At 45.4% G+C, this 17,438-nt stretch overlaps 1 protein-coding gene across 6 annotated transcripts in view; it reads right to left on the bottom strand.

Moving 5' to 3' along the window:
* Positions 1-1,448: 1,448 nt before the first annotated feature.
* Positions 1,449-17,438, bottom strand: part of ILRUN (inflammation and lipid regulator with UBA-like and NBR1-like domains) — a 50,129-nt gene continuing 34,139 nt past the window's right edge. For 4 of the 6 annotated variants that reach the window (XM_054025449.1, XM_054025451.1, XM_054025452.1 and 1 more), the window contains 2 exons: positions 16,820-17,148; positions 8,492-11,263 (listed from right to left, as the gene is read on the bottom strand). In XM_054025449.1, coding sequence (XP_053881424.1) covers positions 10,958-11,263; positions 16,820-17,148 — 635 coding nt within the window. In that variant the 3' untranslated portion in view covers positions 8,492-10,957. The other 2 variants (XM_054025453.1, XM_054025454.1) reach the window with 2 other exon arrangements.

Raw genomic sequence — 17,438 nt, 5'->3', positions numbered from 1 at the left:
CTCTTTGGGATACCACCAAAGAGGAAGCGAGGGAGTGAAGGACCCGCCGCCAAACTGCCGCCAAAGAATGGAGCAATGTGATTGGGCTGCCGCCGAAGCGCCACCGATTGGCTTTTTTTTTTTTTCTCTGCTTGGGGCAGCAGAAAACCTGGAGCCGGCCCTGACCTCTTCCACGACTACTTTCGGATTGCCAGCTAGTGGCTCATATGCTGCTTCCCTTCCCTCCCCTCCCCACTTCACCTCCCTCTGCAATGACCCAAGAGGCTGGATGTACTTGCTGTAAGAGTGCTTACCACTGTCAGCCGTGCTGGGCAATCAAAGCATGATTTGCTTGGGGCTAACCCTTGACGATCACTCAAAGACTTCAGTTTAAGACTGGTGTAACCAGAAGACATCACCTTTGCCAGGAAAAGGCCACCAACCCTTTGTAACATGGAGCCCCCCTCATGGGCCTGCTTGTTTTTGGCAACATCTTGTTAGCCACAAACCACTTCATTACCCTAACAGATCGATTGTGAGGACCCCAGCTATGGGGGTGTGTGTGTGTGTGTGGGGGGGGTGTCTATTGCAGCTCTGTCACACCACGCCTGGTGACCCTGTGCCAGTACTCTGAGAGGTTAAGAACATGCCTTCAGCAATCCATCCTTCAGCAGGCTTTGCATTCAATATTACCATAGGCTTTTGGAAATACGTATCTCCATGCACTTCAAGACAGGTCGCTCATCATAACTTTGCTGCCATCTTAGCCATGTCTTGACATCTGTTGCAGCCTCCATTTACCCAACAATGAAAACCTGATCTATGGTAAGAATTTGGGAAGGATCTCTACTTCCTAAAGCCACAGGCAGAGACTAGTGATGGCCCAAGTCCAACCTTGCCTCTGAAGGCACTGTGTGCTGGAGCTTTTGCTCTCATGGCCCCTAGGATAAGGTACTTTCCCCTGAACATCTGCCTCAGCACTCTTAAAAAAAAAAAAAAAAAAAAAAGAGTGGCCCAAATGCATAAACTGTCCCATATGGGCACCCTGTATCCATGTGGATCCCTAATGGGGACCTACCTGCATGAAAAAGATTACAGTATCAGGCTCCTTTCTAACAGGTCATTTTTCATGTCAACTCCTATGTGAAGCCATCTGTTTTTTAAATGATCCCTCCTCCAGTGTTTAGTGTTGTTGGCATTTATATCTGGATTGGAAAAGTACTTTGTTTTATTTCATGCATCCAATGCACCATGAATTTATTTCCTTTAAAATTTTCTCCTTAAATTTATTCATGGGGAAAGGAGAGATAACGTTGAGTTTTACGGCACACTTGTGATGTCTGCCCGGCACCCCCAATGATCTGGGGATGGAAGCAAAGGAGGTGCATTTAACAAATATTGCAGAGGTCACAGGAGACTAGAAATCATTCGCACCTTCGATAAAAAAACCCTCTATAGACGGCTGAAGGTAATTTTTTCTGTGTTAATTTAATCATACAAATATTCATTTATACATTAAAGGAAAAAGCTTCCTTTTTTATTATCCCCAATGTGCTATCATCAGACTTCTCCCAGACTCAATGAGGCAACACGCCATCCTGTTCTACACATGCACTCCCCCCAGAGGGAATAAAGTCAGGCTGCAGAACCAACCACTCACTCACACAAGAAAAAAAACCCAACAGAAACAGGGGACAGTGTGTATTTCCTAGCCCTGCAGACTCCGATTATGCTCACACCCATGGGGTCTGGGATTGCACTTGCATCCCCAGTTGTGGGGTTCCAGACATCTCCCAAACCCTGGAGGTTTCAGGATGCACTCTTTCCTCCCCCACCCCCCCCACTCCCCCTCCCAAGACATAGGGCAGCAGATACTTTCTGCCATGCCAAAGCAGGCTAGACACCTCTTCCCAAGTACAAAGTGTGTTTCCAGCCAGAGGGGCGCAAAGCTTACCCAGGCTTTCCCAGCCATGGGACAGGGTATATTTGCAACCCAGACTTGAGTCACAGTGAGACATAGGGGTTACCAGGCATTTCCGGACTCAACAGCTCACACCACGCTTGAAGTTCCATGTAAAAAAACAAATATGTATTGGAAGTTTAAACTTTCTTTTTTGAAGAGATCTCCATTTGCTGTGCCCTCTCAGGACTCCAAGACCCTCCTCCCCACAACAGCAGCAGCCAGGAAAAGGGATTAGAGCCAACTGCAGCCCCTCCATAGCTACAGCCTGTCTCAAACCAGTGGGTACCAGCCCCTTTGTTCACAAAGTCAGGGACACCAGCCTGGGTTGGGTAACACAGCATAGGGCAAGCTTTGTTGGGCCTCTTCCCTTGCCCAGCAGTCTCAGGCAGGTAACCATTTGCTGTGGCTCTGAGACCTAGAACACATTTTAAAACCTGAGTGCCTAAAATTAGGCATGTGATTCAATCTGGTTTTCAGAGGTTCTCCCTGCTGAGATCAATGAGAAACTTGGGTGCTTAGCACGTCTGAAAAAAATCTGGCTATTTTTGGTTTAGGTGCCTAATGTTAGCCCCCCTCCTGCCTTGAAAATGTTGCCCCTAGGAAAGCAGTGCAATTTCAGCCCCAACTATGACTAGCTGAGACATTTGCTGAGCACCCCTGAAATCCTCTTTTGAGAATGTTGCAAACTTAAAAGTAGCTTAAATTTGGGGACTGGGTGCATTGCTGAGTGCCAGGGGACTCAGTTTTCACTGGAGAGAAGACACAAGAGGCAGATTAATTACCAGTTTAAACATCTTCCCTTCGTCATCACACGAGGATTATCACACTAACCAACACCCTGAAACAGTTATGAGCCTTTTGCAGTTATTTATAGAGAGATCATCCCCGCTGATAAGGGTTGTGTTTATGCTCCAGACTGATTTCCTAGGAAACAGCTGTAATAGGCCAGTGTTAACAACCCAATCACAAGGGCATGTAGACTTAGACAGGCTCAAGAGAGGAGACATTGAGATCTGTGCAGAATGGACTGAGAAGGCACAGGAACAACTAGGGGTGGACGCTAGCTTTCTCTAGAGAAAGGAACAAAATACAATCTTTGCACTGGTGACAGGCGGATGTAAACATGGCCTTCAGTTTGCTCAGGTGAAGCCTACTTGCCTGGGAACAGCAGAAGAGAAAACGAGAGTCAGGCGAGGTGGCTCTGAGGGTCACCCAGCGGCCCCTGCCAGTAAAAGGTTTGCAGAGTTCTAGGCCCAGTGGCGGCAGCAGTCAGAAACCCAGGACTCCTTGTTCCTCCTCCTCTACACAACAGACGGATGAAGCTGATGTGAAGAGACCAACGAGCAGCCTTGTCACCTCAGCTAACAGCAACACTTCCAGAAGGGACGCACGGGAGTGGGGATGCTACATGCTGGGTACTGGATGTGCATGTGGTCATGCCTTGTATGCTTGTCATGACAATTCAAACCTTGCCCACACTTCACCATGACGGTTTACACACTTGCTTCTTTGTGACTTGTGAATAACATATCTCGCCCACAGCAAGAGGGATTTTACAAGACATATACAGGGTCTTATGACTACAGCTAACCAAATGCAGCCTCCACCTCCTAAACTGCATTCAAAGCACAAACGTGGATCTGCACCCCCTTCTCCAAGTCTAGCAGGCAGCCATCCTGCCACAAGTCTTCAGGTTAACTCCCCAAGCCAGGCAGGATCTTCCTCCAAACACCCCGACCTTCTTCATCCAAGGGGCGATCCATTACAACTCTGTCCCCAGCCCCATCCATGTGTTTAGAGAGAGAGGAAAGGGAAACTGCCAATCTTAAAAGGGAACACTTCCTTCGAAATCCAGTGTCCAATAGACAACTAAACACCCACTAATGGAGCAATACCAGGGTAGCTGTTCACTGGGTTCTAGAGAGTACAAGTATCCAAATGCCTCACCAGGGGTCTAATTCTTCCTTGGCAGGATACCAACAATTCCCACTAACCTCAACAGGAGCTACCCATATGCCTGGGAGAATAAGGCCCATGGACACTGCACTGAAAATGAAACCCTGCTTAAGTCAACCAAGCAAACACTGATGCTTGGGTGCAGACTAGGTCAGTCTAAAGCCTTGCATCGCTCTCGCCAGCAGGCATACCAGGCACTCAGCTCCCAACATGAATGGGTAGTTTGGGATGGGGAGTTTTGGAGGAGGAGGATGGGGGACGTTGCATATTATTGTATCTTTGGCAGATGGCTGTTACGGCCTGGTTCAAGTTTCTGAATTAGTGCCTCCCCTCCAAAAAACCCATTCTCTTCCCAAGTACCTGGGTTGCTTGGCTCACAGTGACCCAACGCCACAAAGTCTGAAACAGAACTCCGCCACCCTCCGCAACTGCTCTGCACGGTCTCATTTGCACATGGCTATCATTCCTCCGAGGACGCTCACAGCTAAGTGACCCTCACGTCCAGAAAAGCTCTTCCTCTTCTCAACAGGAGGCTTGATGAGACCCATCTAGAAAGCTAAAGCCTCAAAGAAGCTACAGGCCAGTAAAAAGGCGAAAGAATACTAGGCGCTACTGTGGAATCCAGCTGATGATTCAACTTCTTGCTCTACTTCAAAAACAATTGGCCTCTGCCTCCTAAGCTAGCACTTTAATCACAGGAGAGAGGAATTAAAATTATACTTATATAAAAAGGGTAGGGATGTGAGGTTTAAACCTAAAGGGACATGACTTTTGTAAAACTTTATAATTACTGTTTGGTGAACTACAGCTACAGAAAGTTAATTTCCTCTTGGCACAAGACAGATACACTTGCCTGGCTGTCCTAGGCACAGCTACTGGACATCAATATTTGACAAACAAAACAGCATTTTAAAATACCAATCATTTAGGACCTGCTTTGGAACTCTAGTAAGTCTGTTTCTTACTGAAATACGTGTATGTATATTTCAAGTTCCAAGAGAAAAATAAACCTCGCAGGTAAACGCAATGCTGGAGTCCTCCCATTCTAATGCAACAGTTTGGTCTTCACTGAGGTTTCCAATAACACTAAGGTCAAAAGGGAAACAGACAAAAACTGAAGATTAAAAGGTTGATAACTAAAAACGGCTGATATCACTGAAATTCACAGAGCTGGGTGCTGGCCCAATCGCACATTGAAAACATCCAACATACAAAGAGAAGTCACTGCATGAACCCCAGAAGATGCTAAGCGAGCTCCCGTTCTGTAGCAAGCAAACACGACAGTTCCATAAAAATGCACTCTGTCCCTTATTAAAAAAAATTATGAACAGGAAACAAACAAAAAAATTAAACATTTGCTCAAACTACAATCGCTCTGTAGGCAAAATAATTACTTTTTTTTCTTTTAAAAAGATGGCTTTCATTTTAATTTTTTTAAATTTTCAGCTACCTAATTAATTGTGATAATGACTTCTAAAAAAACCCATGGTGTTGGTGTATTTTCTCTTTCTCATAGCATTGAACAGCACTCCTAAAATTCAGCATTCACACATGCATACTTTAGTTTTGTTTTCCTCTGGAAACCACTAGTCTTAAGTTATTGGTTTTTGTTTGTTTTCTTCTTTATCCAGGTTGCGGAGGCAGAGAAGGGGATCCATGCCGTGTCTTCTATAAGCCATAAGAACCCCCCTCTGTCCCCCATGAGTCAGTTCTTTGTTAAATTCTCCTCTTGACGGTACCCGTTTTTTTGTTTGTTTTTAAGACTGTCCAAAGGGATAAGGACCATGGAAACCCTGAAAGAAAGTTGGAGACAAAATCAGTTTCAATAGACAAGCGACTAAACCAGCTGATCAGTATCAGCTTGCAAAAAGCATACCTACCCTCTCCACCCTATCCCACTGCTTGCATTTACCTCCTGCATTCTTCATCCCACATCAACTGACCACCTACTCCACATCCATGTGTAATCCATGCTAACACTCCACCTCTGCCTCCCTCTAGCACCTAGATCAGATATAGATGCCTTTAAGCTAATGGGTCTGGTCCTGCTTTTAAGATCCACAGATGAACCCACGGGACATCATTACACATGCTTCCAGCAACTCACCTCTGCCCCATCATTTAGCCCTGACAATAGTCAGTTAACATGACTGTATGCTCTTCTGCTGAAGGCCACTTTTTGATCTTCTCTATACCGGGGATTTCAGTTACGGGTGAAACTGCCGGAGTCCAAACCCCTAGCATTTGTGCCCACGAAGCTTCCCTCTGTTTGAAACCAGGGTAAAGCTGCACCAGTGCAATTCATCGTTTCCCTAGTCCAGTGTTTCCCAAACTTGGTACGCCGCTTGTGCGGGGAAAGCCCCTGGAGGGCCAGGCCGGTTTGTTTACCTGCCACGTCCGCAGGTTCGGCCATCGCAGCTCCCATTGGCCGCAGTTCGCTGCTCCAGGCCAATGGGAGCTGCTGGAAGCAGCGGCCAGTACGTCCCTCGGCCCGTGCTGCTTCCAGCAGCTCCCATTGGCCTGGAGCAACAAAACAGCGGCCAGTGGGAGCCGCGATCGGCCGAACCTGCGGACGCAGCAGGTAAACAAACCGGCCCGGCCCGCCAGGGGCTTTCCCTGCACAAGCGGCGTCCCAAGTTTGGGAAACATTGCCCTAGTCTATACTAGGGTATCGCAGTGGCACAGCTAGGCCAGTGGCTGAAAATAGGGCAAATTCCCAATGTACATATGGCCTTTGTCTCCTTCTATAAACACTCCCCACTGTCACTGCGCCCACCTGCTATGAGGAAGCTTTTCCTCTCTGACAATTTTAATTCCCTCAAGACTGTGAGACTTGACATTTCTAGAATACACATTTTTCTTCAACGGAAACCAGGTGCCTCCAAAAATGGGAAACGTTTAATAGCTTGTGTTTTCCTCGTGAACCATGAAGTGAAGATATTTAAGGTATCAGATCTAGTAGCAGGAGGTCTGAAACTAACAAGGACACTAGTTCTGAATCTCCCATGCGCTAATCAAGCCAACTTTGATGCATTTTATCATACATAAAAAGAAAGACTCAACAGTGTTGAGACTTCTCTATAAATCAGAGGTGCACAGTTTACTGAAAGAGCTGCACCAATTAAATTCCAATTTTTTTTTTTTTAAAGGAACATAAAACAATGCCAAGGAAAAAGAAGAAGAAAAAAATGCATTATGCTCGGTTACCCAGAGACAGAAGGTAGGTCTTCTGGCATTCTTTATACAGCCCTGCTGTTACCCACTGTATGGATGATGTAAAAATATGGCCAATGGCCTAATTAAACACCAACCCCATTGCCTGCCTTTTCAAGCAAGGTGCAAGACTGTTTTACCACTTCATTTCAAGCAGGACAACGGGCCAGAGCAGCAAAAGAAATATTGTCTCCAACGTATTTTGCTGTAACTCCATAACCAGCTTGCTCTGCAACCCATAAAAACTGGAATTGGCTGTGAAGCACTGAGATGTTTGCATATGACTCATACCAAAAAGCCCTGATTATATTGGCGTAAGTCTGGTAGGATGGGCTGGGTCAAGCTGCAAACACACCTTAAGTCAAAAGCCCTATTGTATCTTTAAAACTAACTACATCTTAGAAAGTAATGATCAAGTGCTGATAAGAGTTTAACCACAGTTAACCAGGCAAGAGTAATTCCCTGGGCTATGCAGTGTCAGGGAACACCACATGACACCCATAAAGCAAAGTAAAGTATCTTCCAGTGACTCAAAACTATTGCTGAGTCCAGCATCTATCAGGGGAGAATGATTAGTGGAACATTAGGCAAGAGCAGTATCTCGTAACTTCAGATTAGTCTGTAAGGGCCAGATTTTCAAATGGGCCTTACAACCAACATCTTTTCTTCGTGTGTTGGCAAACAAGGCCACTTGTGATATAACGTAGGAGCAGACTGCTGCAGCTCATTTGATAAAGATGCATTGAAAAGCTGAACTGAAAAGCTTTCGGCTGCCAAGATCTCAGTGTTGTCCGCACCAAATGGCAATATTGACCCCTAAAGTAGTTTAAGTAAACCTCAGCTGTCCTCCAAGTTGATTTAACTAAACCATTTTGATCCATGCACCTAAACTAGCGCAGCCACCTTTGCGAGATATAAGAGATCATTTGAGCCCAGCTGGGACCCTAAATACATTCCACCTGTGAAACTAAAATAGGGGTCGTGAAGAAGGAAAGGGTACATGCTCTAATGATTACTCAGAGCCGCATGATCATTGTAAAAGCAGGCATTTTTAAAGTTAAATCAAAATCCCGCTTTCATCTCGGAGAGTTAATCTTTTATAAACCATCACAACACAGAAACTTTCACACAACTATCTTTATTTCACCTTTGTTTGTGGCTGAATTTAGATCAATAAAAGGTACACTTGAGTTTATAAAAAAAGACTAGCTTTTTGATGCACGGCTGCAACGCAACACAAAAGTCTCCCAGTGTACACTGATGGCAGCATCAGATAACACTACAAGTCCCTCTCTCTTCCTCATCACTTCCTGGGCCGTTCCTGGTCAGTGCTTCTCCAAACTATCCTGAGTTCTTTTGACTCATTTACGTAAACTGAATACAAACAGAAGAACAGAGTGTTTAGTTTTATTTTTGTTCCACGCATGCTATGCAAATATGATGAGACAGCTACGACTACTGGGAAAGATAATCTTCCTACAATGCAGCTGTCCTCCAAGTTGATTTAACTAAACCAGTTAATTGCATCTACATTAGTCTTTCAACAGCCAGGTAAGACAACTCCTGGGTCCACAGAGGAGGGGGATAAAACAGTTTAACCTGCAGACACTAATAAGCAGCAGTGTGATTGTCCCAGGACAGTGGCTAACAGCAATGCTGAGCTTGTGGCTTCTCCACACTTTAAGTCAGTTCAACTATAATGGCAGTCAACTAACCCAGTTTGGAGAATAAATATCTAATTCAGGCTCAAACTTTGTGAACAATGGGAACATCCCCCCCCTCCCCCCTTTGGAGAGTGGGTATCTAGAATCGAGAACAGTGGTTCTCAAACTGTGGGTCGCGACCCCATTTTAATGGGGTCACCAGGGCTGGCTTAGACTTGCTGGGGTCCAAGGCCGAAGCCCAAGCCCCACTGCCCAGGGCCAAAGCCCAAGTCTCAGGGCTTTAGCCCTGGCAACAGGGCTCAGGTTACAGGCCCCATGCCTGAGGCTGAACCCCTTGGTCTTTGGTACCCCCAGGGCAGCAGAGCTTGAGTGGGCTCAAGCTTCAGTCCCCCCTCCTGGGGCCGTGTAGTAATTTTTGTTGTCAGAAGGGTGTTGCGGTGCTATGAAGTTTGAAAACCTCTGATATAGGAGATACGAGAGAGAAACAAGGTGCTATTCCTTCCCCACCATAACGCTGGAGCCAAGTAAGCTGCCTATACAATTTCAGCCTTTGAGAGTCCAAGAACCAAGGTACCCATCTGGAACTCATAGGGATGGCCCGTTACCACCAAACTGGAGCATCAAGGTTAGGAAGGAGTTGATCAAACCATTGGGAGTGGAGGGAGAAATATACTACAGAAGTAGTACAGAGTGCCTCTATTTAGTGTTTTAATAAATCATATTGGCATTTTATTAAATTCTACTGACGTTTTTAGAGAAAGTGAGTCTCCTTACACATGATTTTGGTTCTCCAAAGATCATTATACATCCACACTCCATGGCCTGCACTGCCACACAGAACAGTGTTCCAAATGTTTTGTGTGTGAAATTTCAAGATGCTTGCCTGCCTCAGTGGCAGATGGTATGTCAAGTTGTCACTAGGGCCTTATCTACACTAGGGAATTTTAGAAGACAATTTACACCTGTTCAGCTGCACTACAGGGAGTCTTAGCACAGACAAGACTCTGGCAACTTCTGACACTTTTTACACCAGCAGGTTTAATCACAATCTCTGTTATAATCTGGAACCTGCCAGAGCTTTGGCTAAAGAGATACTTCCACTGGTACTGCTGAACTGGTTGGAATTATCCACAAAATTTCCTAGTGTAGAGAATGCCTCAGAGACATTCTGACATTGACTTTCAATTAAACTTCGGTTCTTAAGTGCCTGCATCAATTTTAAAAAGTTGACTTAGGTGCTTTGGAAAATTTTATCCAAACCCTAGCTACCTCACCCATCCCTTCCTCCGTTGATCTCAAAGTACTTAATTAAACATGGCAATGAATTCACTCCATTTTATGAGTGCAGAAAAACTGAGGCACGAGCTCACTAAGGGACTCAACAGATGACATGGCAAGTTTGTGGCAGACCCAGAAATAAAACCCAGGTCTCCTGCCGTCTAACCTCATGCTCAAACCATTAGACAACAGCTCTCCCATTTTGTTCCACAATGTTAAGTCACCGCCACCTGGGATAAAGCCTTCTCTGCTAAGAACGTGAGAGCACAAGAATCTAGCAATTTTAAAGTATCCACGTAGTTTCCCCTTTCCCCCAAAAAACTACTCAGACACGCAGAACAGAATCCAACACACACACACCCCCCCACCAGAGGAAAGGGATAGCCAGATGGAGAGGCAGAGTGACAAGTACATGCACACCATGTGCTGGTGAAGTGGTTTAATACTTCTGAAGTTTCCCTAAGGAGCCCTCCACCTCCCTTTAAACAGCCACCCAAGTGCAGGGTGAATCTCTTACATGTTATTCCTCCCTAGGGAAAAAACGTTTTTAAAGAAAGATTTCCAGCTTGCAAAAAGAGGGTGACAGCACTGGACCTAAGCAAATTTTAAATGTGGATCCAGAAACTCGTGGTGTCAAAGCTTCTGCTTTACTTGACACACTGTCTACAGAAACCATTCACTGGAGAGGAACTGTGATCATGTGAATCCAGGGACACTGGATGAATGGAGAAGTTTCCTGATGATTTCTGGGAATGGAAACCCAGTTCTGAACTCCTTTCTCCCTAGGGCAGAAAAGGTAAGGCAGCTTTTCAAGGCAAAGTGCTTAGTCTAGCAGCCTTGGACATTGGTTGGTCTTCAGAACAGCCCTGGTTTGGAGGAAACCAGTTGCCTATTTTATTAAGCCCTAGATAAAAGCGCAGGGCATAAGGCACCTCAGTAAGTGAATGAATCCACACACACCAAACCCTCCACCCCCATTCCAAAAACACCAGCAAGATCTCCTCTTAAACAACAGACAATGGGGCTGTAATAACAAAACTTCTGCCACAGATTTGGGGTGCTTTGCATCAAAATCAGTCACAAACTTTTTTTTTGTTACATTTTTTATTTCCACAGTTATCCTATTTAGGACCACAAAACGATATAGCAGCTGCTCCCCAGTTGGAGCTTTCAGATCTTCAACCGGATCTTGCACCAGTTTAGTCCAAACCTAAACAGCAGAATGGAAAAGGAAACAGAGAGGAAGAGTTCAGTGGTTCTGATTTTTGAAGACCGCTTTTGGAAAATTGGAATCCTTCTGGCAATGAGAACTGGAGCTACGACATTTGTCTGGGTAGGAAAAGATCAGCCTTGCAACAACAGGAGTATTTGGCACTAACATGCTTGCAGGAATTCTGAAGCCAAGAGGTTAAAACTAGTTTGTACCTTTCACTAATATTTGATCAGACCATTCACTTGGGATAGGCAGGTTACTATTGAGCTGACAATCAGCCCAGTGTATTTCAAACAAAAGTAACAAGCCAGATTTATGACTTCAAGCAAAGCAGGTCAGCATATACCTGCTTGGCTACCACGGAAGTTCTCAAACAGAGGTGGGAACTTCAAGGATATGAGATGCAGAAGGATTGGTCATTCTCTCCTACTGCTTCTCACTTGGCACATCCCAGAGTCTCACAGAGCTTTTGATTGTGAATGTAGTGTCCCTCCCCAGCAAAAACCACCATGCAGTGTAGGTGTTCAATTCCTGATGGTGATAGATCACACATGCATCCAGCTTTCACAAGGTAATGTGTGTGAAGCAGTCTTAGTTTGTTCTGCCAACCCAATAATAAATTCTGGATGTGACAAAAATATTCCACCTGCATTCCCAAAATGCTGTCAACACGCAACAGACTCTGCCAGGAGCTTCCCACCAGCTTTGTCAGCCATTTCAACACACAACAGGCTGTCATTTTTGCTTCCTTTAGAAAAGGTACCAAATACAGTGACACACAAGCATAGATTAGCAAAGAGGTTCCTGCAATTGACAGTCTCCTGCTGGAAAGTCACCTTTTAAAGTGTCGAGGTAGTGTTTAGATACCAATTTACCATGGAAAGAACAGCACATGATCAATAGCACAGAAACTCTTTAAGGGGCCTGTATTCTAAGCAGGAGGTAATCAAATTAAGTAATATTAAGGCCCAGTCCACTTCAGCTTCTGTCAAAAGACAGTGGAAATCTCTTGGCAGCCTGAAACAAAACTCTGAGCTTTGTGCACAAGCACTGCAAGACAAGACCAGATTAGTAGGCTGTGATCATTTTCCGTGTTGGGAAAAGAAACCATGATAGTTGGTTAGCCCTCTGAACTATTATTAGTTACCTTTTGGCTGAAAGCAGATGAGGGATCTTTTGTGATGGTTATCACAAGTCAGAAGCAATGGATAAGCTAAACTCCAGTCAATCAGAAGAAGGAATCACTAGAAGACAGGTTGACCACCGTACACATGCCTCCTGGGACTAGATTAGACTGACTCATGTCAAAACAGATCATGATCCAAATGGATAGCAATGACGAACTAGCCCAGATTGTTGAGATGAATGTAACCCTTGCCCATGGAATTAGCCCCTTCTTCCTTTAGCTTTGCTCATCCAAGGTGTAGCTCCTGTCTGTTTCTAGCTTTGTACCACCATATTAGCTGTCACTGCCTTCCAGACAGTTAGGCAATATGGGAAAGAGATTATCCTTAAATAGCTACACCACATTTATCCCAACATACAGTAACTCCTCACTTAACGTTGTAGTTATGTTCCTGAAAAATGCAACTTTAAGCAAAACGAATCCAATTTCCCCATAAGAGTTAATGTAAATGAGGGGGTTAGGTTCCAGGGAATTTTTTTTCACCAGACAAAAGACTGTATACAGTGTGTGTGTGTGTGTGTACACACACACACACACACACATATACACACACAGAGTGTATATACACCTCTACCCCGATATAACGCTGTCCTCGGGAGCCAAAAAAAAAAAATCTTACCGCGTTATAGGTGAAACTGCATTATATCGAACTTGCTTTGATCCGCCGGTGCGCGCAGCCCTGCCCCCCCGGAGCGCTGCTTTACCGTGTTATATCCGAATTCATGTTATATCGGGTCACATTATATCGGGGTAGAGGTGTATATACACACACACACAGTATAAGTTTTAAACAAACAATTTAATACTGGTACACAATGATGATGATTGTGAAGCTTGGTTGAGGTGGAGGAGTCAGAAAGTGGGATATTTTCCAAGGAATGCCTTACTGCTAAATGATGAACTAGCATTTGGCTAAGCCCTCAAGGGTTAACTCGTTAATGTAGCCTCACTCTACAAGGCAGCAGGCATGGAGGGAGGGGAGAGAGCATAGCAGACAGAGACAGACACACACACCCTGTGTGTGACAGAGAGATGCGCATTTCCCCTTTAAGTAGCTGACCCCAGTCTTAAGTATACTGTCTTGTTAATTAGATCAGCTTGCTTGAGACCACAGCTGCTGCCTGGAAGCTCCCTCCATCCTGAATCCTGTCATATGTCCCCCCTGCTCTATGGAAATGGGGTAAGCGGGGTGCAGGAGCAGGGGGAGGGGGACACCCTGACATTAGCCCCCCACTTCCCCCCCCCCCCATACAGCAAGCAGGAGTCTCTGGGAGCAGCTCCAAGGCAGAGGGCAGGAGCAGCACATGGCAGTGGGGGGAGGGACAGCTGAATGCCGGCAACTGCTAGCCTGCTGGGCAGCTGCAGCACAGGGAACTTAGGGGAGCGAAGAGCTGATAGTGGGGCTGCCGGTCCACCCTGATTCCAAGCCCCCACCAGCTAGCTCCAACAGGCTGCTCTTCCTGCAAGCAGTAGACAAAGCAGGCAGCTGCCAAAGACGTTAGACGGGAGCATTGCACAACTTTAAACGAGCATGTTCCCTAATTGATCATCAACTTAACAACATTAACTGGAACGACTTTAAGAGAGGAGTTACTGTACCTAGTATTTCAGTTGGGTTTCCAACACAGCTCATCAACACACTAATTTAAAGCTTAAAACATCTACACTGTTCTAGTCTGGGCTTCTTAATGAGTAGCAACTCAGTTGTGCTATACTGTATCAAAATATATGGTTGTTTTGACTTGTGGGAAGATGCATAGCAGAGACTAAATGACACATTTTAATAGCCCCGCCTCCCTTTTCACAGCACAATTTGTTTCCACCAAAAACCCCACACCCAGATTTTTGGCACCTGTACTTTATGGCAGGTGCAAATCTTAGTAACCACCTGCCTACCCAACAGCAGGTGCCAATCAAGTAGCTAGGGTTACCATACATTCGGATTTTCCCGTACATGTCCAGCTTTTTGGTCCTCAAATCCCCGTCCAGAAGGAAAATCCAAAAAGCCGGACATGTCCGGGAAAATAGAGAGGGGTCGTGGGGCTTGGGTCCGGGCTAGAGTCGCTGGGGCCGGCAGTGCTCGGCCGCCGGCCGGCACCGCTCACCCAGGGCCGGGGCTGGAGCCGCTCGGCTGGAACCGGGGCCTGAGCCAAGCTGGGCCAGGAGCTGCTGGGACCGGGGGTGTTCGGCCGCCGGCTGGGGCCCGAGCTGAGCTCGAGTCGCTAGGGCCAGGGCCAGAGCCGCCAGGGCCTGCCACCGGAGGGAGCTGCTCGGCCGGGGCCTCACCTCCTCGCGCCCCCCACCACTGCCCCAGCTTACCTGCTGCCTGCCTGAGTCAGGCTTCCTGCAAACATTTGATTCGCGGGAAGCAGGGGAGCGGGCGGAGCGTTTGGGGCGGGGAAGGGGCAGAGTTGGGGCAGGGAAGGGGAAGAGTTGGGGCGGGGCCCCGTGGAGTGTCCTCCTTTTGTTTTATTAAAATATGGTAACCCTAAAGTAGACGTATGTAATAACCAAATTCTGCAACCAAAATGTGCAGGCACAAAATGCCCAAGCTCAGCTGAAAATTTATTCCCAAGGGTCTGTGTATACTGCAAGTGAAAGCGTGATTGGTCACAGGTATACCTTCCGTACATGTGGTGGCACGGACAAGCAACCGGAATACATACCCAGGGACTCTGCAGGACTCCGGCTGCTAACCCATGCCTAAACCCATGACACCACATGTACTCTGCTACTGTTACCCAGGGTAGCTAGATTAAACCTAGTATAGCTCTGCCTACCTTCACTTGCAAGTGTGGACATATTCTAAGACTAGGACAACCAAGTTGTCATGTGTTACATAAACTAGACTTGATTCCATCTGTAGCGGTGAAAAACTGGCAGATTAGTCCAGTATCTCAGCTAAATTAATGAGTTTTTATTTCAGTTCTTTGCATGTACTTAAAACACTCCTTAAAGGTGTCCACTTATCAATCCTGGAAATGCAGCCCTCTAGATACAGAACATATACATCACACTAATAACAACAGGTCAACTTCCCCCACATTATCCCACCAATGTGCCTCAGCCTTTTACAGCGGGACCACTTATGGGGATAAGCAGAGTTCAGTTGACAGGTACATTAGTTCTTGGACTCTCCATAGGGACTGAGCAGTGATTTGTGATAAGGCCACTGTCCACAGGGCCTGGACCAAAACACAGTAAGCAATCATCAGACAGTAAGAGCTTTCAGTCACTACTGATTAAGGCTGGATTTGACTTGGCAATCTAGAGATTAAAAGCTTTATATCATTCCCAATTCCCAGAGCAATCAAGCTCCAACTAAGGTTGTTGAGTTCCATCTTGAAGCAGGACCCAATAAGTCTCATACAACTGTTGGTCTGAGGTGTATAATATGAAGAGGGCAATTGATAGTTTGCTGTACAGTTGCATCTCCTATTTTGGTACCTGCTGTAAGTAAAAGTTAGAACAAATATGTAACCTCAGTACAAAGTGGGGTACTATAGAATGGATCCATTTGTACATTACAAGCAGTTTAACCAGTTCATCTACAGCACTGTAGTTCCTAACATTAGGACTTTATTAACGCAAACAGCAACTGAGTATTCTTGAACTACATAGCCTGTGTAAAGTACACTTAAGCATGTTTAAAGGATTTTAAAATCAACTATTCTGGACATAGGACAATACACACCTAGACATGCCTCTTGCAATAATAGGATTTTGAAGTGTAAATAATCCTGCAATTCATTTTTCACTTATTTGTACACACAAGCATCTAAAAAAAAGTTAAAATATCACTCAAACTTATTTGTATAGCATCCATCAAGCAAGCTTCTTAAGGAGATTTTAAAACATGATTATAGAGACAAAAAAAGATCACAAACAGGAATGGTCCTCGGACTGACTATTCCTGAACAGTGGCTCCTGAGACCAAAATGTTGAACTAGGCATCCCCCTGCCCATTTGTTACAGCAAAAAAATTCTTTGGATGAATCCCAAGATGTGTAGGATGTATTTTTTTTAAATCACCTATATCTGAGTCTGAAGATATTGTGACTTTCTTCTTAACCATATTGGAGAGGGCTCCAACCACTATCAGTTACAGCACCCAGCCAAGATTAGGTTAACATCAAGAAGGATTTTAAAAATGTGGACCTAGTAGAATCTACTGGATGAAAAGGGTGTTTTATTTTGTTTAATATAAGGTGAGGAGCTGGCAGAGTTAGACGGTTTTATATTCAAATCTTAGCAGGTCAGGCGGAGACGGAAGGGAGGGCTTCACAGTTTGTAACGAAGAAGAACTATCACGATACACACAATGGTCTTGTCACCTACCCATTCTCTTGTTCTCCCAGGGCACCTACCTTACTGTACGTCACTACCGACAAGTTGTTCGAGTGACTGCTGGGGGAGAGATTTACAGAGTTTTGTGACAGTCCGTTCTGATCTTGTTCAATTTGGTCAGGAGCAGGCCCCCACGTGTTTTTGCTGATTGTGCCTAGCTCAGAACCCCCAGGGTCTTTTAGGTTGTTTTCATCTGGTTGCCTGTTCTTCTGCGGAGAGGCGAAGGGGTTAAAGTTTCCTTCTACCTTGCGATGTGGTTGTGTGTTGAATTCCGTTTCGAAGGATGACAGCTGCTGCGTTACTCCTAAAAGTCCTCCAACCTCCACGCTGAGGATCACCCAGATGACATCTGTGAAAAGGGAAGGTCATTGATGTCACTATTAGATATAGCTTACAGGGGAATAGGGAGACCACTCCTGCCCCTGTAATACAATAATAATATTTTTAACTTACTTAGCATTTTTCAACCATACATTTTTACAGTGTTTTGCAAGCATCAGGTAAGCCTAACACCTCTGAGAAGCATGCAAGTGTTCTGCCAAGTAAGCAACAGTATATGCTACTCAGGACAGTAGCCAAGTATTAAACAAAAAAAAGTAATGGTTCTTGCAACATAAAGGCCCACACACAGTCTAGTTT

This window comes from Malaclemys terrapin, chromosome 4 (assembly GCF_027887155.1).
Source record: "Malaclemys terrapin pileata isolate rMalTer1 chromosome 4, rMalTer1.hap1, whole genome shotgun sequence".
Lineage (NCBI taxonomy): Eukaryota > Metazoa > Chordata > Testudines > Emydidae > Malaclemys > Malaclemys terrapin.
Note: the sequence above shows the minus strand (reverse complement) of the source record. Positions and strands in the feature narration are given on the sequence as shown.